Below are 22418 nucleotides of genomic sequence, written 5' to 3' on the forward strand. Positions count from 1 at the left end.
TGAGGTGAGTGATTATGCATTATGCAAAAACACAAAGTTTATACTGTTAATATGAGTTTATACTGTACACTATATGAGTAAGGATTCCAGTCATGCACCATAGATATTGTTTTTTGAGTGTTTGCTGTGGTTGAAAGAATTGCCCCCATGGTTTAACGTTGTCGCTATCCCTAGCGCCAGATTTCAGATTTCAGAGTTATTTATTTTTTTATGTGGGATTGTAGCCAAGTGGCTAATTTCCATCCTCAGTCCCATTGGCAGGTTGATGTTAAACATAAAAACAATGAAGATAAAAGCACAAGAGGCAGGACTACGACAATAGACAATGCATCATGATAACACCATGACATCTTACACAAACATGGCATGAACAACATAGGCTACGTATATTAATTGGCAGAAAAAGTATTAAGGGGACAAAGAGATTACAGAACAGTTATAAAGTGCTACAGCGCTAATTAAAGTGCTATTTGCTAAAGCGACGGTTTGCCTGCATCAATTTTAGTCACGTTTTTTGCTCCCCCAAACACTGGGTGACCATCAGGAAAAACGATTTAGGGGTCAAAAATGGCCAGAATTCTCCTTTAACCAATTTTTGGAGTCTTTCCATGTGTAAGGTAAAGCTTTTGGTTGCCAGGTTGTAGACCTCATCCCCCTCCATTGGCGTGACACCCGGCCCTTATTTGATGAGCTCCTCATTGACGCCTCCAGTGGACTGTTTGACCTCTGACCTCCTGGAGAGCAGCTATGGAGCAGCTTCACTAAAAACCAATTTTCTTATCAAACCAAATTTCTTATCAGCATATTAACACTTACACCTGCAGACTCAGCCCTTTGTTCAACATTCACGATCATAATTATAGATGCCCAGCGTTCAGAAGTGAGGACCTCTTGACACTTTAGCAACAACTTTATTATTTCTCCGCCGTTATTAGAGAGCTGACAGAGCCGGAAATGAGTGGGGGGAGAGACAGAGAGGGCAGATAACATCTTAATCAATGACGCAACAGCCAAAGAGGTTTTACAGAAACTGGAAATACAAAGCTTTTCTTTTATTTTTATTAATGTCTTATGACTAATCTATAAAGACTAGTCTATCAGAGTGGGTTTGCGTTTTTGAGAAAAACAATTATCATCAAAGACCACACGTACAAACTAGAGGTGGAGTTTATTTCCTGCTCTGGCTTTTTCAGTATGTGCAGGTCAAATTGATATCAATAGTCCAAAATTGCCTCACCTTCCAATCCTCAGTCCCACACAGGAACTCTTCTGTTCGTCAAATGTGGTGTCCAAGCAATGATGGACATCTGGACACATGTGTTGTAGACTGTCAGGATTGGTTCAGGCTATAAAGACGTTCCTCTCTAGGTGTATTGAAGAACACATTGATTAGACAAGGCTGTCGTATTTCAATTCGTAGCTCTCCTTGACAAACGAATAGTGAATATAAACGTTTTTTTATAGCAGTAGTGGAAATGTTTTGTTTAATTGTGTGCAGGGAGAATGGGGGGGGGGAATGCAATATTGCATTTCTTATTCTTTTCTTAGATAACAAGGTTGCACAATTCATGCAGAAAGAAGTTTTTCTTACAATAAAGAAAAATATGAAAAAGCAACCTCACAAACAGTAGTGATACATTTCTCATGATTGTGTTTGGGTTTGGATGTCAGATATAAACTGTGAAGTACTCTGTGCTAAAAAAAAAAAAAAAAAAAGAAGAGTTTGTCACTGTAACATGATCAATTCAGCACAAATATCTGATCGACACTGCAGGTGTAGCTTCTCTTTCTGACCAGGAATCAATCAGGAATCAATTTCTAAAAAACAGCAGAATTAAGAAAAAAAGAGAGTATGTACCATACACATACTTTTTCGGCTTTACCCCATTTTGAGGTTTAACTGTGAATTTGTCTTGAGAAAAAAATACTTCCTGTGTGTGTGTGTGTGTGTGTGTGTGTGTGTGTGTGTGTGTGTATGTGTGTGAGAGAGAGAGAGAGGGAGGGACAGATAGAGAGAAGCATCAGGTCTACATGGTTTACTCTTTCGGTCTTACTGAGCAGGCGTCTCGATGTGTTTTGTATCCTACGGAGAAGACATTTTACAAATCAGATTTATAAGATAGAAAAATAAGATTTAGAAACGCAGCAGATCAACGGAGGTCGTCTTCAGGCAAAGAACAACATGGGCACTCAGGCTGTGTTCGCCATCGTCCTCCTGCTCGTAGCCGCTGTGAAAGCTCAGGGGGATAAACCCAAAGGCAAAGGTAAATATCTAACTGCACTGTGGTTATTTATTGGTTTCTTTGTCACATTTCTATGTTGTAAAGTTTCAGTACATTTGTCTGAACTTAGAACCCAGGACGAATTGATATTTTGATGTTAAAGAAAATATGCTTTCTCAAGGAAACCCCTCCAACTTCCTGTATTTCATCTATGCGCCTTAACTGCTGTGTTGAAAAGATATAGGCCTAATTTACCACTGAACGGTTCTTCTTTTCTTACAATGTCTTCATACGCTGAGTTGTGTGAATGTATCTTAGTTTGATCAGCATTTGTATTTTTTGTCATTTATTATTGGCTGCTACATGATACATTGAAATGTCTGAAATACGCATGGTTTAATACGCAGTTAGACACTGGGCAATGATCACATTCAGACATACAGTACATATATACATCTAAGGGTTTAAGAGTTGAGCTTCATGAGCCCACCTCAGCTGTCAGATTGTTTGTCCCTCTGAGACAGAATCAGGAAGGTGATTGGTGACAAAGTGACAGACAAAACTCAACAATACATATCTCTCAATTTGTTTTTCTCTTTTTTCAGTTGAATTCTGGAGGACAAAATTCACAATGACCTGTCCAACAGCAACTAAAGACTGGTACAAGAATGATAAAAAGATAGAAAACATCACAGACAATGTGTCACAGCTTGAGCAAGAGTATAATAGTGATAACAAAGGCTTATACCACTGTAATTATGACACCACTGTAAAATATTACTTCTACGTGAGAGGAAAGGGTGAGTAAAAAAAACCTTTTTGATTCCTCATGATGAGCCATCTGATTCACTTCTCCTCACCAAGCTAACACTCACCTTCAAATGTTGTTCTTTGTTCTCCAGTTTGTGAAAATTGTTATGAGCTGGACTCATATGTGATTGGGCTGGCCCTTGCTGCGGACGTGGTCGCTACGTTATGTGTGATGATGCTGATCTACACTTTAGCCCAGAACAAAAACCCAGAGGCATCTGTGCCCGCTCCCAGAGGTAGAAAATACCCCCAAAACACCTGAGATTGTATATCTTTATGTAGTGGAAAGTTACCCTGTGTAGTGTATTACGCATGTTTTAAGATTTTACATCCACACATGCAGCTAATGCAGCCTAAGCAAATCTATTACAGCTATTTTGAAGTATAAACTCTTTCTCCTTGACAATGAAAAAATTCATCTAAAGACGTATGATAAAATAAAACTCCAATATAATTTTCCTGCATGCACAATGACACATTGCTTTAGGTAAATACTCACAAATGCTTGGTCACATTATTTCTTTTATTGTCTTCCAGTACCTGCTCGTCCAGGGGGCCAGGGTCCAACGACTTCACAAACCTATGAGGTAGGTATTGTAGACTATATCAGAATGATATTTTGCAACAAGGACATTTTTCTTCCTGCATTTTTTGCTTTGTACATGTTTTGTTTTCAGACGCTTCTCTAATCCATAGTCACTTATAAAAAAGTATCTGTATTCAATGTGTACACAAGTGTAGATTACATTTCATTGCGCTCACACAAAATGCATCCAAAGACCACATCTTTTAAAGTTCACAAATCATTCTCTTATTCTCAACCACCAACAAGATGTGGTTTATTTACCCTCCGTCTTGGACATGTTCATGTGCTGAAATGTACATTCAAAACCCAAACAATAACGCAAAATGAGTATCAATTACACCGAGGTTTGGCACATTCTTAGAAAAGTTAGGCTAAATTATCATCCAAAATAATAATAGTGATAATAAAACAAATTAAAACAACTTACCTCTACGAAGGAGTTGCGCCACATCCCTCTTGGACACAATATGTGCTCCATGTGTGGTCATATCTGCAGAAACTTGTAAAATAAAGAGAAGACATTAGGTGCACAAGAGGTTTTAGTTGCATGCATAAACGGTCAACAATTTGCTAGCTTGTACTTTATTAAACATAGTGGTGTATATAACTTTTTTTACTGCATTAGTGGAATTTTTTTAGTTTCATTTTATAGAGTTAAGATGAGAAAAGGTGCATCTCATTTACATAATTTCTTGCTGAGTTTGATGAGTTGGCTAGCTTAGTGATGCACAGTGTTGAGAGAGGAAGCTGCTAGCCTGGCTAAGTCCAAATGTATAAAAAAAAAAGTGCTGCCTATAACTGTTACTTAGTGATTGACCTGCTGCGTATTGGTTGTTTGAGCCTGTTACAAATATAAAGTGTAAAACCAATAAGTCAAATCAAATCATGTGCCTGCAAGGAAATAGTGTAGGCAAGAGTGTAGCTAAGCCCTTGGAGCCAATTACAGCTAACAATTAGCACTGACTCCAAATGTGCTGTAAAAAAATTGCTTATTGTGAGTAACACAATTTTATCTTTATATAATAGTTTATATAGTGAACATCATTGAAAATCTGCTTCCTGATGTAACTGAGGGTCCGGGTGCACTCACTCACCCATAAAGGATGTGCAAACCTGACTGCCAAGCAGTCATTGATCTCTCAAAATGGTTTGCATCGTCGCCCGCCTTGCAGGAAACTAGGGTTCGAACCCCACTTACGGCAGTCTGTACTGAAATACAACGCAGAGGGCCAGATTAACAGCTGCTACACTGACACTTGGAGAACACAGACCTCCGTCGAGGCCAATATCAAACAACATCGGCCCCCCACCAGACTAAACTAACTAAACTAAAATTTATCGTACACAATCCAGACCGCTTTACTTCATAGGATCCTCCCTGGCTCATGCACCATCCCTCCTCCTCTTTGTTTAGTGCTTTCTATATAAATATAATGTTTTTTGCATAAATTATGCGACTCTATGATTGAGCTAAAACTGTGTATGTTGTGTTTTGGCAGAGTCTGAATCCTAACACTCGTGCCAACGACACCTACTCGAAGGTGAAAAGGACAGGATAGAGGTATCAGTCAGCTGACTGCACCACTGACAAGACAAGACAAACTTTCACAAAAGCCACACAAGAGGACACACAATGCTCCGTGCTGGAGCGTGCAAACACTGGCTTTTGTTTGTATGTATGGATTTGAAGAGTAAAAATGACAAAAATGTGATACATTTTTATACTTTGTCCTGGTACTAACTCGCCAGGTGAGGAAGTTTATGTTTTAGCTATCCAGGTATTCTGCCACCACCACAGTAGGACAGAGATGAAAGGAAACTAGTTTGTTCAGAGTATTTAAAACTTACATTGAAAACTACCCAACGACTGTGCTCTGTAATTCAAGTTATTTATATGTTCCTGTAAATCAGTGGGTTCCAAAACTGAAACACATCTGCAGTTAGTGGGGCGTTTGTGGAAAGACTGTGTAGCTCATGATTATATAATATAGTATAGAATACTGAATATCGTCACAGAATAATGCAATTTCCAGAGTATTTATTGCAGCAATTAAACATCATAGTCTGACAAAGTTGTAATAAAACGACATGAATAGCCACAATAGAGAGAGCATGAAAACTAGTAAACAACCAAAACACGACACGAGCTACTGAAATGTGAAGTTAGAGTAGTGTCGTCAAGCATCGGCAGCTCCAGGATCAATGTGCCTATACTGAGCGATTCCTTACGGCCATCACATCTATAGCTCTCCAAGAGCAGCGGTGCTCGAGTCCATCAGATCATGTCAGAAACGGATGAGAACTACTGCGGTGGATTGATTTGAGTTTAATCTTTGAATGCTGTGAGCAACTCTCATTTCTTTTTGTGTCTGTTGTATTGGAGTGGAGGCAGAAACCTCAGAGACAGGTGTTTTTTTCATATACACTCAATTTTCACTTTATTAGATTCAGCTGTACAGTCTAATGCAAACCAATACACCTGCTATGATTTGTTTTTGTGTACTTATCATGTAGTGTATAGATTATTAGAGGTATAGTTTTTTTTCTTGTGCTTTGTGCGTACTGACCCTTTAATATAAGACATTGGCTGCAAAAAACAGAACTTGTATTGTCATTTTGAATGGAGAGAAATGTGTTTTCTGTACATGTACACATAGGTAGCATTTTATTAGGAACACCTAATTGAAACCAATGCAGTCTGGTCTAAAAGTCCTGCAATAAATGCTGTATTCATGCGCTGAAAATCGATTTACCGTAAACATATGTTGCTTCTCCTTTGTGGCTGTTGAACTGTACTGTGTTGCAGGTGTTTTTGTTACTCTGTGTGTAACCAATACCAATGGATGTAGAAGAAATAACAGAAACACCTGTTCTGAATTATTACACTGTAAAAATGTAACTTTCTATGCAAATTTATTTTGCCTTTTCATTTTAATCAGCTGTGCTTGTGTTTGTTTTTTAATTCAACAGGCACAAGATGTGTCACTAATAAATAAAACACAGTCAACATTCATGTCCTTTCTTACTTCTCTCTGCTGCACAGTTGGAAACCATACTGAGATGTTGAGTATCAGTTCATGGCGAGGCCTGAAAGCCGCAGCTCATATCGGTATAGCACCCACAAGCTCACAGTTACCATCAATAGTCTCCAAACACCTTCATCAGTCTGGCCTCATTTGTATGAATAATGTGGAAATATCTGACATATCTGAAACATTTCACAATGCTTACACACACATTTCAATACAGTTTGACACAATGGAAATGTTGTGTCATGTTTTCGGCCTAATGTGTTTTTTGTTTTCCCACTGAGCACAGCTGCACTGATAGATAGCTAGACGTTACGGTATTTCTTCTTCATGCTGACTGGTAATGATTGATAAATGATACTGTACAATACATAAGTCAGAGTTTAGTGGAAACACTCCCACACTTAGTGCTCAGTTATCTTCATCTGCATCTGCTCTGTGTTTGTGCGACAAAGAAACACACAGAGGTAAAGAGGAAGAGAAGGAAGGTTGTAAACGATGCTGACGATGTGCTCATATATCCGAGTGAGTGTCTTAAGTCAAACCGCTCCCACATAGAGACCTACATCTGTCTCCCGAGTGCGTGTGGTCGTGTGTGTGTGTGTGCATGACTTTGTGTGAATCCATGAAGGTGTACGCACATGCATTTGAGTCAGAGGTTGGTTGTGTATATGTCTAAGTGTGTGTGTGTGTGCGTGTGTGTGCGTGGGTTGATCAGGGTTGTGTTTCTGAGCCGAGCTGTCTAAGCTCCGGTGTTTCATCTGTTTTCTCTTCTTCGGCGCCGGCACAAAACTGCAGTTTGTCACAGCCGAGTCAAGAGGAAGGAGAACGACTCCGAGCAGTGATCAAACAATTGAAGTTATTAGATTATCTGACGTGGGTGGGGGGTGGGGAGAGAAGGGGGGGCGCCTGGGGTCTCTCACCACCTCCTCTTCTCCATTGACTTCCCTTCATCTTTGTTGCTATTTTTAAACTATTATTTCTTTCTAATCTTTCCCTCCAGCCTTGTTGTGTAATTGTAGCTGCTTTCTTTCTGTGCATTTCTTTTTATTCAAGTAAAAGAGCTCCATTACAAGTAAAAGTCTAAGTCGCACAATAGAGGTCAACACTGTTTGCATTTCGCACAAACTTTTATACATTAAAGTTACACCTGTCTGCTGATCCTCCATGACATTTAAAAATGATTTAATATTACGTGTCATTCACAATAATTAGTCCAGTCCATGGGGACGATTGCAACATTTGAAGGTTCAGTGTGCAATAACTGTCAAGGTTTATTGGCAAAATCTGAATATACTACCCATGAATATATTTGTATAAGTGTATAATCGCTATAAAATATAATTTGTTACGTTTTCATAGCCTTATAATTATTCTTTTATAGCAAGGGTCTTGCCAGCCAGCCAGAGAGCATGTTTCGCGGGTTTCGCATGCATAAAAAATAAACCAACAAAGAAGGAGGGAGGAAACTGCAGACATATCTTAAAATGGTCTAGATCTTCACCTCATCACTCCACGCTCCTGAAATGCTCCCCGTCATCCCAGTCATGGTAAACAAGTTTTTTTGTCCTTGGAGGCCACCGTCACTTTGCCGACGGGAGGTGTGAGTGCGAGCGAGTGAATGAGCACCGCAAACTAGAATCTGAACGCTATATATATATCACGGTTTTACCCTGCTATTTTACCGGACCTTTAAATGTTGCTTCTTGTTTCAGTGAGCACGGTGGTTAACATTGGTTGACATTAATATATTGAGAAAGCAAGAGGTTTTTCTATGCACATCACAGTTTCTTGAGGTGCATGGCGATAGAAAAATGCCATAGAAAAAAAAGAGAGGGGGTATGCCTGCACACTGATAGCTACCAAGTGATTTCTTTATTGCACACAACGTTTTGACCGGTTGGTCTTCTTCAGTTGCTGTACCTAACATTAATATTAGAGTAAATAGGACATTGTCATAATATTATTAAGGTGGGGGTCTTACATTCAAACAGATATCATGACTGATATGTAATATGAAAGTACCGTTAAATGGTACAGGTAATCATCAGACTGATGTGAGTTTATTATTTTAAGGTTTGGTTGATCCAGTCCAAATAGTCACTGAGTAACTGAGTGAAATGCAAATGTTGTTGCATCCATATGTCTCCCATCTGAAATGTAGTCAGTGTAAGATACTAGACGAGACAGCAAAACTTTGTTCAACTTTTTAATTTTGCAGCATAGTAATGTCAATTTAGTCTGAATAAACATTGCAATACGTGAGGTGGCTGTAGTAGCAACCCTACATACGGCGTATTAAGTATATACAAGTATATAAGAAGAGTTAAACATACGTGATCTATTGGAAATACCACAGCGGTTGATTCAATTGCAATACTGTATTCAAAAATAACTCTAACAAATGGTTCATTGTGGTTAGGTGGTTTATAACAGCTTCATTTTACAGGCAAGATAACGATAGGAGGGTAAAGCTCGGATGTGAACACAGTTTCATGCACAGGAAATTACACGGAAGTTGAACATCACCGATCATGGGCGTGCGCAGAAAAAGCAGAAAAAAAAGCATTTCATCTCCTCTTGTTTCAGCGGCGTTTGTTCTTGATGACATCATACTCGTCTTTCCGTTCGTGCCTCAGTGGCTGAGATAGAAAAGATTTAATATTAGAGCAATACATAAAATGTATGTACGTATAAAAACTTGATGTCACTGTTAAATGTGACAATAATAGAAGTAAAAAACAGCACGCACATCCTAGTTGCCCAATGTTGGGTGTGTGCTGGACCAAGAAAAAATTGACATGAGGGTAAAGAAAAGTCTGCAACACCAAAAGAGCTTCGATGCAAAAATGTATTAAATCTACATGACGTTTCGAGCACGACATATCTAACAACTGAGGAAGAGCCGGTGGTGCTCGAAACGTTTCGTAGTTTTAATACAGTTTTGCATCAGAGCTCTTTTGGTGTTGCAGACTTTTCTTTAAATGTGACAATAAGACACGGCCGCCACATGTCACCTTACCTGGTAATGAGCATCGGAAGATCCTCCCACTTCAGATGGAACAAGCTGCCGTCTATCAGAAGCTGAGGATAGATGATTTGATAATTAATACAATAGCAAGCATCATGCGGCAAAGGCTAAACTGATTACCACTATTGCACTTACAACTAGTTCTATTTTTCATATGTGGTCGCAGGATGTTTACTAAAGAATTTGCCCTCACCGACAAAGGTAAAATTGTGCAGCAGCTAAAGAATGAACAAAATCTGCTTCTATTTTTTACAGATAATAAAATATTGATTAATAAACTAGATTTTCTGCAGACAAATTCTGCTATCTGGTACTTTTTGTGCTCCGTTGGAATAATATTTGCATTACCTTGCGCCTGCGGTATGTTTTGCCTTCCACAGACCCGCACAATATTCTTTGTAACTTCACAGTATATTACACATTCTCTCAATTCACAGAGGTCTGGATGTATTGATCTGCATGGACAATATACTGCCATAACATGGCTGGATCCATTGCCGTGATTATACTTTATATATTACTCGTAGTCATTGTTTTGAGAGATTAAAGGCACAATGTTAAGCGTCTGATCAATGCTGCTTTCTGTTGTATCTGCAGAAACTTTGAGAGTAAATTCACAGGTTATATAGGTTTGCCTGGATCCAGCATGCAAAGCTGTTCAGATAGGACGTAAACAGTATTTCAAGGGCAAGTCAAACTAATTGCGAAAGAAACAAAAAAGATACGAATAAGAAAAATGTAGTGTGGCTTTTTGGGGTCTCCACAGTTTCACTGTTTCCAGACTGTTAAACTAAGCAAACTAATCTAATCTAATCAGCTGCTTGTTGTAGCTTCACATTCACTGTGCATTTGTAAATGTAAGTGAAATTATGGTAAATCCACACAATGTCAGTGTTTATGGATGTTCTGCTGATGTGGTGTTTCTGTTTTTTTTGTGTTTACCCCCTTTAAATATAAAGTGGAGCACCACTTCAGCATGGGTTTTAACATGATGAGTGCTAACATAGGCTAACTTCATTTAAACAGAGAAAATTGAGAGTTTTACATGAAAAGACTAAAATAATTTCATTGATCATGGATGGATGGATGGATGGATTGAATACCTATTTTGCGAGGGTTGGGAGGTGGACCACTGCGAACATGAGCTGCGAGGAGATAGACCCCAAATCCTACCCCGATCGTCGCCACCACATCTCCGACCACTATGCCAATGATGGCAACAATGTCCAGCTCAATGCAGTTGTCACAGGCTGCACAACACACACACACAGACATTTTTTTTTAGTATGACAACTGTTATGAAAGTTTGTGCTCACATTGTAAACATAAACAGTGTAAATACAGGTAAAATGTTTATGAAATGCACATAGACACCATAAAATCTAATGTAATGCAAAACACAAGTGTGCTGCAGAACTTACTTCGAAATTTCACAAAGATTTGTAGTTTCGTATTGTCGTCGCCTTCTTTGACGCATTCGTACTCCCCTGCATTTTCATCCAGGTATGGCAGTACATTTTGCACTTTTACCCCTGTTTTAGTGTTTACTATTTTATAATCCTTTGGGCATTCCACCCTAATTCCATCTGATACTGTTATCACTTTTATCACTGGCTCTGGTGGTGGTTTCGGATCTGTATTGAGAAGAAAAACATTCAAATTTAATATATGGTCATTATCGAACTGCTTCTTGCAAACAAAACTGAACATAATTTTACTCATGCAGTCACTATGCTACGCCAGCAACAATGGAGCATTAAAGCTGTGATCTTACCTTGACAACTGACAAACACTGTGGAAGAAAAGGAGAGAAAGAAAAAACATTAAATGAAATTAATCTGAAACCACTATTACATGATTGAACTTATATAAATGTTCGAGGACAGTCTGCATTCTAGTTTTATGTTGTTAAAACCAACAGTATTTTTGACAGAGGCCTACCTGTCAGTGTCCCAACCAGCAGCAAACAGCTCAGTACGATGAAGTGATATTTCATCGTTGGCTCCTCTGAGTTCTGCTGAAGACAGATGGGAGATTTCAGATCACTGTTCGGTTTAAAGTGAGAATACAACAGAAAGCAGGAAGTACGCCATTTTCCACTCCAAGTCGACCATTTTAGTCCACTTAGTGTAACATATAAGTGACGATAAAAGACAAACACAATCTGATAACCACACTCACAAAAAAATTTGAAATAAATACTGTATACTGACCTCAAAATAAAAAGAGCTGCAGTGTCTCTGGTGTAAGAGCGTCCAGATCCAGTCCCCGTTTGTCAAATTGTCACAATTTCTGTGTGTGTGTGTCTGTGTGTGTGTGTGCAGAGGAAGTGAGTGTGATTGGTTTATTTTCCGTCTCACAGCCTCTGCTGATTTCTGTTGCATCTGGAGGACTCTGTGTCTCTGTGTCTTCCAGAAAACGACAGCCTATGTTAGACACTAAGTGTGTTTAACTTCACGCTGCTCCGTACATCTGCTCCACCACAGTTCACAGAGAGAAATATTGCAACTTTTTTTCCCCTCCACGGTTTTTATTTGACAGCTCACAACTTACGATCTGACGAAGAAAAAACACAAGATGAGCTCATAAAACACGTTGTAAACTTCTCAATGCCACATAAAACTGTGGAACTGCTGATTAAAGTTTCAGTAAGGTGCTGATTACACGTTACTACAACAGCACTATATGATTTATAAATATAGCATTAGACTGACTCTCACTATAGATTGACTTTTGTTATTTTGCTGTTTTTTTTTTCTTTTACTAGTTAGGAATTTTCCCCAACGTGCCGTCATTCATTTTGTCAGATTTTTCCAAAAACAGCAACAACAGCAATCACAAGAGAAGGCAGACAACACCAAGAGAGTTGGAGATGAACTCACTACAGCAGCTTCATATGAGCTGAACTGACTGACGATCAGTTTGTTAACACTGAGTGTCTGCTTGTCTTGTGAGACGCATGGAGCAGCTCCATCTGGTAAAAACAAAGACAAGAACACAACCGAGTGTGTTCAGATAAATATTTTAATTCCCTGCATGTTACAAGTGTTTGTCCCGCTGTGTGTGTGCGCATGTGTGTGTGTGACAGACTAGAGTCTCATGGTTTGCAGAGAGAAAGACAAGAAGAGAAAAAGAAGAGATGCTACCACAAAACAATTCAGCTTCCTGTTTGAAGAAAAGCCACAACAGCCTGTGACCTAGTGCAAACACCTGGCACACACACATGCACACACAAACACACACATAAATTGTTCATTCTTGCACCTGCAACTGAATTATTCCCAGTTTAAGAAAAAAAAAACATAAAACTAACAACTAAAAAAACAGTGCCTTCACCATCACGCAACACACTCATCCTCAGCACCATGCGAACAACACACATCATCCTCCTCCATGATGTTTCCCAGGGTATAAATCAACTATAGAGCGCCCCCTGGTGAGCGCTAATGAAACCACAGCCCATAGTCACATCATTTACTTACATTAAATTCCATATTATCTTTATTAGACGTCCTCTTTTATACACATATGCATATGCATACAAATATACAGTACACGACATGTTGCATGTCCATATACAAATACATACTCTATAATTATGGACCACCTTGTTTAGGTATTCGTGGTCATTCAATATGTAAAATCTCACATACAGTACATTATCCTGGACATTCTGGTGTTAGCATAGAACATTTAATGCATTCCCATAATGCAACAGGGAGGACAGGGAGGTTATTATGAGCATGGTGGTTACAGGAGGAAATCATGTCAAAACATCTCATCACAGGAGCATTTTTATGTAGACGTCATACTTTGCATCGATGAGAAGACACATTAGCAGTGTTATAGTCTATTCAGAGAGACACAAACATGGACAGTTTGGTTTTTTTGTAGACATTAAAACTCACATTTGAGTGTGTTGATGCTGACATGTGGGTCCAGAGACTGAGACGAGCTTCACGACAACCACAACAACAACAACATAGCCTGTGGTTGCTGGTCATCCCCGGTCCAGCTCGAAGGTGATTGACTTTGATGGACGGATGATGGATGAATGGCTGAACTGGCTGGCAGTTGTTCTGGAGTTTCCTAGTCGGACAGCTGCACTGTTGGAAGCAGTTTTGCATGCATGTACTGTACGCCGGCCTGCGTGTGTTAACTTTGAGGTAAGTCAGAGCCAGATCTCCTCGCTGCTTGTGCTGTTCACCTTGTAGATGTAGCCCACCATCGGGTACCTGGCAAAACCTGGGAATCATCCAAAAAGGAACAATAAAACACTGACTTAAAGCTACATTTAACTCAAGTATAAATAATAATAATATATATAAAAAAAACAGCAGTATCTAAATGTATTTCCCTGACCTCTGGCGGCGTAGGCTAAAGACAGATCTTCCTCCTCCTCTTCCTTCTTCTCTCCCACACAGTTCTGCTGGGCAGCCTCTCGAGCTACGAGAAGAGATCCAGGAAAATTGGAGAACATGAGAGGATGCAAAATAAAAAAATGTCCATAGGGATAGTTTTTACCAAACATATTTACTTTCATTTATGTATTCATTCATTTGATTAGGAGACTGGTTTCTTTCATTCTTTTGGATCCTTCGTAGATCACCTCAGTGTGAGGGATGATAGAGTACAGGGTCAGATAATAGCTCTGTTTGGCCTTGATGTATCATTTTTCACTGAATCCTGAAGCGTCGCATTTGTTATTGCCGCTCAAGTCACTTTCAGCTGCATCCATCACAGATAAACGCTCCTCTAGGATCTCTATATATCTCCCATCATCATCGGACTCTGTTTTCCAGATGAAGTTACATCTGCATGTCAGTTCTTTTAAGGGATATTATTTGTAAACTATATATAAAATAAAGTGTTACCTAAGCTGTTGCATATGTACAACAGCGTTAAAGTGCATTAATTCAAAATGTTTTAATACTTTGTATTTCTACAGTTTTATTTTCCATAACTATACATTTACAACACTATAAAAACAAAGTGGCTGCAAGTGCAACAGTAATATATGAACCAGTGAGCCCGCGTAGAGTCAGTTTTATGAGTTTTTAATTCAGTTGAGTTTTCAATACTTGACTTTATTTGATTCTGCTCACATTTCTACTTCATATTATTCATATTCTGAATGCTGGATTTCATTTAAATTTTCTATTTTTGCAGTGTAACACGTGGATATCACAGTGCACAAAGGCACACAAAGTGAAACAGGGCAAATATTAATATCTATGTCAATGTATATGCATTACCAAAACACATGGCTGGATCAACCCCTGATGAAGTGATCCAGCCATGTGTTTGGTAATTTGTTGTAGGCCTCCAGTGATCAGCTATATTGAGTAATTGTTTAATGCAAATTTATTTAGGAATATGAATTAAACAGTAACATATGGTGCATATTACAAATCCAAGCCCGACTAAACTTTGTGCAGCATTCAAGACCAGCACTGATGGCATTTCCTACCATAATGGATAGTGTTACTTATGTGTATCCTATTACAGGGAGGCGAGGTCTTACCTTTTCTCAAAGTGCTGAGGTCGTTGAGCTGCATGTTGGCAGGCAGAGACATGTTCTCTCTGGGGATGATCTTCATATCAGCTTTCTCTGTCTTCAGATTGGCAGATTCACTGTGCACAGGGAAATATGAAGGAGAGATATCAAACTTGGACACCGAGGTGACAAAAAATGCTTTCATCAGTGTTTTCCTGTCAGTCCTCTGATGTGCTGAGATGGAAGTTGTCAGTGACACCTTGCTGTCAAAGTGCTGTCACAGAAAGGAAGGTGAGTTAATGATTACATTACAACTTACTTTTAAAATAAAAGACATTTCTTTCTCCTTTTTTTCTTTAAAGTGACATGTGGATATGATTATGTATAATACAGCATTTTAATGCTAAGGCCCTGTGTCTTCAGTAGGCTATGTCCTGCAGAACATAATGGGACACATTTAAGGACCAGGTCAACATTTTTGGGGAATAAAAATCTGCCCTTTCTTTTTTTTTTTTTTGAATTATTATTTATTTAATGGAAACAGGCAATGATATACACAATTTATAAACTGACAATACACCAAAAATTTATAAAAACCTGTCCTTCCTTGCTCATAACCACTGTATGCATATGGTTAGCTTAGCTTAGCATAAATAACAGAAACACCTAACCTGCCACGTCCAACAGTAATAAAAATCCACCCACCAGCAGCACCCTGATTTCTTGGCCTTGTGCATGCGCTTCTTGGTATCTCTGGTGGTTGCCTAGCAACCTCACAGGGACGTCATCACCCCTGACGACAAAGCTATTTTCCTCCCCTTTTGCTAATATGAGCGAACAGCCAGTTAAAGGTAGGTAGGCCTACATATTTAATACCCAGTAATGACAGTGCTACAGAGTTACTTATAATATCTCAGCTGAAGACTCCAGCACCTAAAGCAAGTAATGAATCACCACTTTCTGATTAAAAGGTAAAGCAAAACTTTCTGTCTCATTGTGCATCTGCAACAATGTTTATGCAGCATTTTGTGAGAGGATTTACTCCATTACTTTGCTTGTTTTTCAATATCTAATGTCAGAAGTCTGATCACTTTCTTTACCTTTTCTTGGTCATCAGAATCTCCACCGGCTCGTCTGAAACGTAACACAAAGAGATGTGTCATCCTGATGAATAAGCATTACACGTTCCTCTAGGTAACTTGCTGACAGCGCACACACACACACACACACAGAGACACACACACACACACACACACACACACACTGCAGTCTCACCAATGATCTTGCTTTTGTTTTTTTGCATGAGGCAAAGAACTATGAGACTGAGGATGAGGAGGGCCATGAAGGCCATAGCTCCCCCGGTCACGATCCCCAGCATAGGCACCTCCACTCGGGACTGCAGGAACTCTGGAGAGAGAGTTAAAGGGATAGTTCAACATTTTGACAAACTAGCCCATTGCCATAACCCCTATAGTCTTAGCAGTAGGTTTGTTACCTTTAATTGTCAATGCAAACTATTTTTAGAACAGTGGAGCAGAGCCGTGAGCTGCTCAGAGCTACGCTACGGAGGCTAATGGGATTTCTTGGTTCAAACTCATCAAATACACAATCCAACAACTCCAAAACGCTCTCCTGGACAAGTTGCGACCTGCACATTCACCACGCTATGAGATAATAACGTGACGTTACGAGACAGAGTTGTTTTAGAGGTAAATTCATGCAAAACCACTGATGCGCGTTGCCTTCAGGGACAGTTTTCCGGCAAGCAGTCTCTGCATTACGTTATTATCTCATAGTGTGGTGAATGCGCAGGTCACAACTTGTCCACCAGAGCGTTGTGGAGTTGTTGGATTGTGTATTTGATGAGTTTGATGAGGGAAACCAAGAAATCCCATTAACCTCCGTAGTGTAGCTCTGAGCAGCTCGCAGCTCTGCTCCGCCGTTCTAAAAATAGCTTGCACCCACAATTAAAGATAACGAACCTACTGCTATGACTATAGGGATTATGGCAATGGGCCAATTTGCCAAAATGTTGAACTATTCCTTTAAAGGAGTAATTTGTTGTTTAGGAAACTTTTTGTATTCACTGATTACATAAGCATGATAGCATATTGATTGATATCTATTTTCATTCCTTTGCCTTTCACCCTCCCTGACCTGCTAATGTGAGGTTGCTCTGCACCGTTCCCACGCTGTTGCTGGCGTTCAGCGAGATATTCCCTGATAGGCTGCTGAGCGACACCCTCATCGTGTGGTTGGTCAGCCAGGGGTAGCTCCGGGAGTCCAGGATGAGGAAGTCCGAGGTGTTGGCTACCAACTGCCCATTCTGGTCCACGAAGGTGATGGTGGCCGGCGGGTTGGACCGGACCAAGGCGAAGAGGACCAGGGAGAGGCCCGGGTCTGAGGTTTCACTGTAGTGGGCGTTCACCCTGAGGATCTCTGGCTGGACTGGGAGACAGAGGAGAGGAGACACTCACTTTGTAATATTGAGCATATTAAAGGGATAGTTCAACATTTTGGCAAATTGGCCCATAGCCATAATCCTTAGAGCAGAGGTCTTCAACAGGGGGTCTGTGACCCCTGGGGGGTCGTGGAATTTTTGGTTGAGTAGACAATGTTTTTTATCTTTTAGTTTCCACATTTATGTTTCAAATAAAAAAGTCAATTTGAATAGCTTGTGTGCATGATTATCATGCAGTTGATATCAGCATTGGTATCAGTTAACAAGGTTTGTTTATAAATGGCAGAAGCATGGCCGCCCTACTAACTGTACCTTGAACATTAAAAAAAAAAACATGAATTATGAAGCTGTGTATTATTTGAATAGCTTAGTATTGAATGCACAATATCAAGTTTTGTTTATACATGGCACTGGACCCAGTTTAATATAATACACTTTTTTTTTTTAATATAGTAGGGGTCCCTGCTTTATCTCTCCATCTGTCATTGATGTATTTTATGTATATTAAGGCAGCTTTTTTACCATGCACTGAGTCCACAACAAATTTCCCCTGTGGGACATTAAAGTTTATTCTATTCTATTCTATTCTATTCTGTTCTATTCAGTTTGGGGTCTTTGGCCTGAAAAACATTAAAGACCCCTGCCCTATAGTTTTAGCAGAAGGTTCGGTGCAAGCTATTTTTAGAAGCCACGAGCTGCTCAGAGCTACGCTATGGAGGCTCATGGGATTTCTTGGTTTCCCTCATCAAACTCATCAAATACACAATCCAACAACTCAAAAACGCTCTGGTGGACAAGTTGTGACCTGCACATTCACCACGCTATGAGATAATAACACAACGTTATGAGACAGAATTGTTTTAGAGGGAAATGCAGAGACTGCTTGCCAAAAAACTTCCGGGCATCAGCGGTTTTACATGAATTTAGCTCGAAAACAACTCTGTCTCGTAACGTTCCATTATTTTATCTCATAGCGTGGTGATTGTGCAGGTCACAACTTGTCCACAAGCTCACGGCTCTGCTCCACCATTCTAAAAATAGCTTGCACCGACAATTAAAGGTAACAAACCTACTCCTAAAACTATAGGGATTTGCCAAAATGTTGAACTATCCCTTTAAGAAAAAAAATTTGCACCCTGTAATAATCCTGAAACATTTCACACTGACTCACACTGGACGTTGAGTGTGACTGTGGCGTTGTAGCTCTCTCCTGTGCGGGGATTGGAGGCGACACACACCAGCTCCCTGTCCCACTTCCTGGCATGCAGAGAGAAGGTGCTGTTGTGATTGGTCCGTGGCCTCATGACCTCAGAGTCTTCCCTTGATGTCATCACCAGGCGCCCGCGGTTGGGCGCTGGCGCTCTCTGCGGCACGCCGTTCAGGTACCAGGTCAGCATCGGAGGGGCCCGGGGATCCCAGCCATCTGATTGGCAGTTGAACCGGTGCGTTGTGTTCTCCTGCATCGTCAGTAATCCCCGGTGCCATCCGTCAATCTTGGGGGCGGGCTCAATCGTACCTGTGGGTGCAGGTGTTGCTGTTATTAGCACATTATTACAACATTAAAGGGCTTAAAGAGGAACTATTCAAGATTTTTAGCTTAACTATGCTACATTTTTACCTTAATTAGACAGTTTCAGAGTAATTGTGATGGTTAAATAGATGACTTGCAACTTGTTAGGGAGAACGGTGGCTCTCTGTCTTCCACATAGCGTCTCTCGGCCAAAAACCAATCTTGCAAGATCAGTATCTCCGACCCGGTGTCCCAGCTCTCGTCTCGGCCATTTATTTAACCATCACAATTACTCCAAAGCTTTTAATTAAGGTAAAAATGTAGCATAGTTCCCCTTTAATTATGAAGTCTCTCTACTACTCGTACGATGCAAGTAAGCCAGCAAGCTTAGCCCAAAGACAGCTAGTCGGGCTATGTGCAAAAGTTGTTTAAAAAAAAACAAAAAAAAACTACCTATTAGCACCTCTTAGGAACAATCAATTTTTTTTGTCTTATTTGTTTGACTGGTATAAAATCCAAAGTGTAAACATGAAAAACAGCTTGGAGACAGTAAGCTAGCTCTTTCTCCAGTTTTCAGCCCCTACAGTCTGTGATGTGTGTATATGTGTGAGTTTTTCACAAACAAATATATATACAGTATAGATATCAAATACATATTTAATGCACTGCTGGTTCAAGTCTTTATTTAAAACTAGTAAAGCTTACCAGATCCTTCATTTTCAGAACATAGACGTGAGTGACAATCTCCAGCAGGCCTCTGAATTATATCAACGTCAATGTTTTTAAAGTTTTAATCCAACCCAATAGGACATTTTATTTAAAATGAGTTGTCTTTTTTGTAAAGTGTCCTTTGCCTCTGAGGTCTAATCCGCCAATGTATGGATGAATGTGGAAAGTAAGGCACTTTAAGTAGTGTCTGAGACTGAACTGGATAAGCGGTGTGTAAGTGCAGACCATTTCTAAGATGGGTTAGAGTGACCTATTGTTATTATCATTATTAAAATAAGTGCAGTGGAATAACCTCCTCCTCGATTATGGCTGAATGAGTCCTGATCACAGCTGTGTGTCTCACCTGTCCAGGATAAAGCCAGTGTGTGAAGGAACACGACGGCTGAGCCCGATGCCCACCTCCTCAGACACACACGCTCCATAGCGGCCCAGTGGAGCACCGCATACACACACACTTCTACCTGCATTGAGAAGAAATAACTATTGTGAGCATGAAAAATAAAAAACATACTTAACAGTGGGAAACAAACTAGGGTTATAATCTGTCCTCATCACAATGCATCGTAGGGAATGTACCCGATTCTGACAAGAATGGTTTAACTTCAGGTTTTGAAGCTTTTCATCACGGAGAGTGTGATGCTAAATCAATGGAGTGCTCTTTTATTTACTCCCTCACTTTAAAGAGCTCACAGATGTGGTCAGTTTTCATTGCAACATGCAAACTCTGTAATTAGATCGAGCTTGTTCATCACAAGGAGCCACCTGCAGCAGCCTCAAGAGATACTGTAGATATTGCAAAACATAAACAATGACTCTACTCCACTGTGGGAATACGAGGGCAAAGGATTTAGTTTGTGATTCAATTGAACTCCTCTTATTGAAGACACTTAGGGCTCTAATGGGTGGGGGAAAAAATGAAACAAACATATAAAGCAATGCAACAAAGACACGCCAAGCCTCTCATCTTTCAATCACCAGCATTGATTTGCAGACTTGCCTCATCACAACAACATTAAACATTTACAGGCCTGGTGAAAATGCACACATAAACACACACACACACATTCATACAGCAAGTGCAGGAAAGGGCAGGAATGAGTCAGGTCGATGGTTATGTCTTGTGCTTTCTTGCAATCTGGGTCATGTGATGAGTGTGAGAACCTCGGACGAAAGCAGGAACTGAGTCGACAAGGAAACACAGATAATTCTACACACAAAGGGGACAATCAGTCAAGACAATTACATGATAGAGGGTGTTACAGCTCTTTGCACTCAGGCTGAGGCTGTTTGCTTTGCACTGACATTCAGGGTAATTTAAAAGGCGGCAAGGGGCTTTGTATTACAGTGTAGATCTGCATACACACACACACATTGCACACACACTGCGCTTTGCAAGGCTGCATGCAGGCATTTCAGTACAGATGTGTGCACTTAAATACAGAGAAGAAAGCCTATACATAACACACACACACACACACGCAGTCATTACCTCAGCCCTTTCTGCAGACGCTGCTGTGATTCAGCCTGCTGGAGCTCCATGGCAGCGAAGGAGGAGGAGAGGAGGGAGAGTGAAGGATGGTGATAACAGCACAGAGAGATGAGAGGCAGCCCTCCCTGACTCAGTTGCTTTCCCATCTGCGTACACTCACACACTGAAACACACAAACACACACACTCGCACGCACACACACAAAGCTCTCTGCAGGGTATAGGCTATTCGGCAGCAGCTCCAGTAGCAGCGTTCACTCGCTGGCAAGGGGCTGGTAGTGCTGGCTGACGCAGGCAGTCACGCTGTCGCCACTCCGAGAGGGTGAGAAGGAGGGATGGAGGAGGAGGAGGAGAGGGAGGAAGAATAGGAGGAGAGGGAGGGCAGCTGAGGAGATAGAGGGCAAGGGGAAAAGGAAGAGGGTGAAGGCAGGTTAAAGGAGGAGAGGATGGAGAGGGAGAGGAGAGGGAGAGATCAATCTGTCACAGTCTCTACCAGGGGATTGGAGGAGGTTTCTGGAGGATGGACGAGGGGTAAACTGTCAGATAAAGGCATCTAAACAAACTCATCCATAGATTCTGTCCATCACACAGCTTGTTGGGAGTCAGCCCTGATAAAAAACAGAGGCTGACTGACACTCACGCTGTCTGAGCTCTGTTACTTCGGACTGGAAGAGCCTGTGCTGCAGTCGCAGTGCAGCTGTTCAGACCAGAGCAGCAGCTCACAGAGCACTGCAGCCAAAAGACAGACAAAAGAAACAAGCTCTGAGAAAAGGTGTTATTTCACAATGGGAATTATATATTGAGTACAATTCTCAATCAAAAACATGCATTTTTAGTTTTTCATTGAATTTATTCATAATAAAAACATATTGTTTGGGATCTTTGAGGAGTAAAAACATTAAAATTATGATCCTGGAGTTTAAAAATACTCTTTGGAACAAGGTCAATGAAATGCAAGGAAACGTTTCGTCCTATAATGAGCTGAAGAAACAAGCTCCATGTTGAAGGCTCTTTAAAGGCAGCGTTGCATCAGTAAATGTAATTGATGCCACACA

At 40.3% G+C, this 22418-nt stretch overlaps 3 protein-coding genes across 3 annotated transcripts; 1 reads left to right on the plus strand and 2 right to left on the minus strand.

The window, feature by feature from the left end:
* The first annotated feature begins 2182 nt into the window (after window positions 1–2182).
* LOC146975669 (T-cell surface glycoprotein CD3 epsilon chain-like) lies at window positions 2183–6391 on the plus strand. The gene is made up of 5 exons (XM_085796644.1): window positions 2183–2264; window positions 2828–3022; window positions 3125–3268; window positions 3570–3619; window positions 5118–6391. The coding sequence occupies exons 1-5, from the start codon at window positions 2183–2185 to the stop codon at window positions 5175–5177; spliced, it is 531 nt and encodes a 176-aa protein (XP_085652770.1). The 3' UTR covers window positions 5178–6391.
* A 2458-nt stretch (window positions 6392–8849) lies between these two features.
* Window positions 8850–12186, minus strand: LOC146975670 (T-cell surface glycoprotein CD3 delta chain). Its single transcript, XM_085796645.1, has 7 exons — window positions 11892–12186; window positions 11620–11692; window positions 11453–11470; window positions 11100–11312; window positions 10782–10928; window positions 9670–9731; window positions 8850–9289 (listed from the first exon to the last, which is right to left on the minus strand). The coding sequence occupies exons 1-7, from the start codon at window positions 12060–12062 to the stop codon at window positions 9233–9235; spliced, it is 741 nt and encodes a 246-aa protein (XP_085652771.1). The 5' UTR covers window positions 12063–12186; the 3' UTR covers window positions 8850–9232.
* A 980-nt stretch (window positions 12187–13166) lies between these two features.
* tmem25 (transmembrane protein 25) lies at window positions 13167–21550 on the minus strand. The gene is made up of 9 exons (XM_085794884.1): window positions 21365–21550; window positions 20219–20336; window positions 18808–19152; window positions 17333–17623; window positions 16451–16582; window positions 16276–16309; window positions 15203–15312; window positions 14041–14124; window positions 13167–13923 (listed from the first exon to the last, which is right to left on the minus strand). The coding sequence occupies exons 2-9, from the start codon at window positions 20295–20297 to the stop codon at window positions 13850–13852; spliced, it is 1149 nt and encodes a 382-aa protein (XP_085651010.1). The 5' UTR covers window positions 20298–20336; window positions 21365–21550; the 3' UTR covers window positions 13167–13849.
* Window positions 21551–22418: the final 868 nt, after the last annotated feature.

The sequence above is a fragment of the Trachurus japonicus genome, chromosome 13 (assembly GCF_045865225.1).
Source record: "Trachurus japonicus isolate A0001 chromosome 13, Traja_1.0".
In the NCBI taxonomy this organism is placed as follows: domain Eukaryota; kingdom Metazoa; phylum Chordata; class Actinopteri; order Carangiformes; family Carangidae; genus Trachurus; species Trachurus japonicus.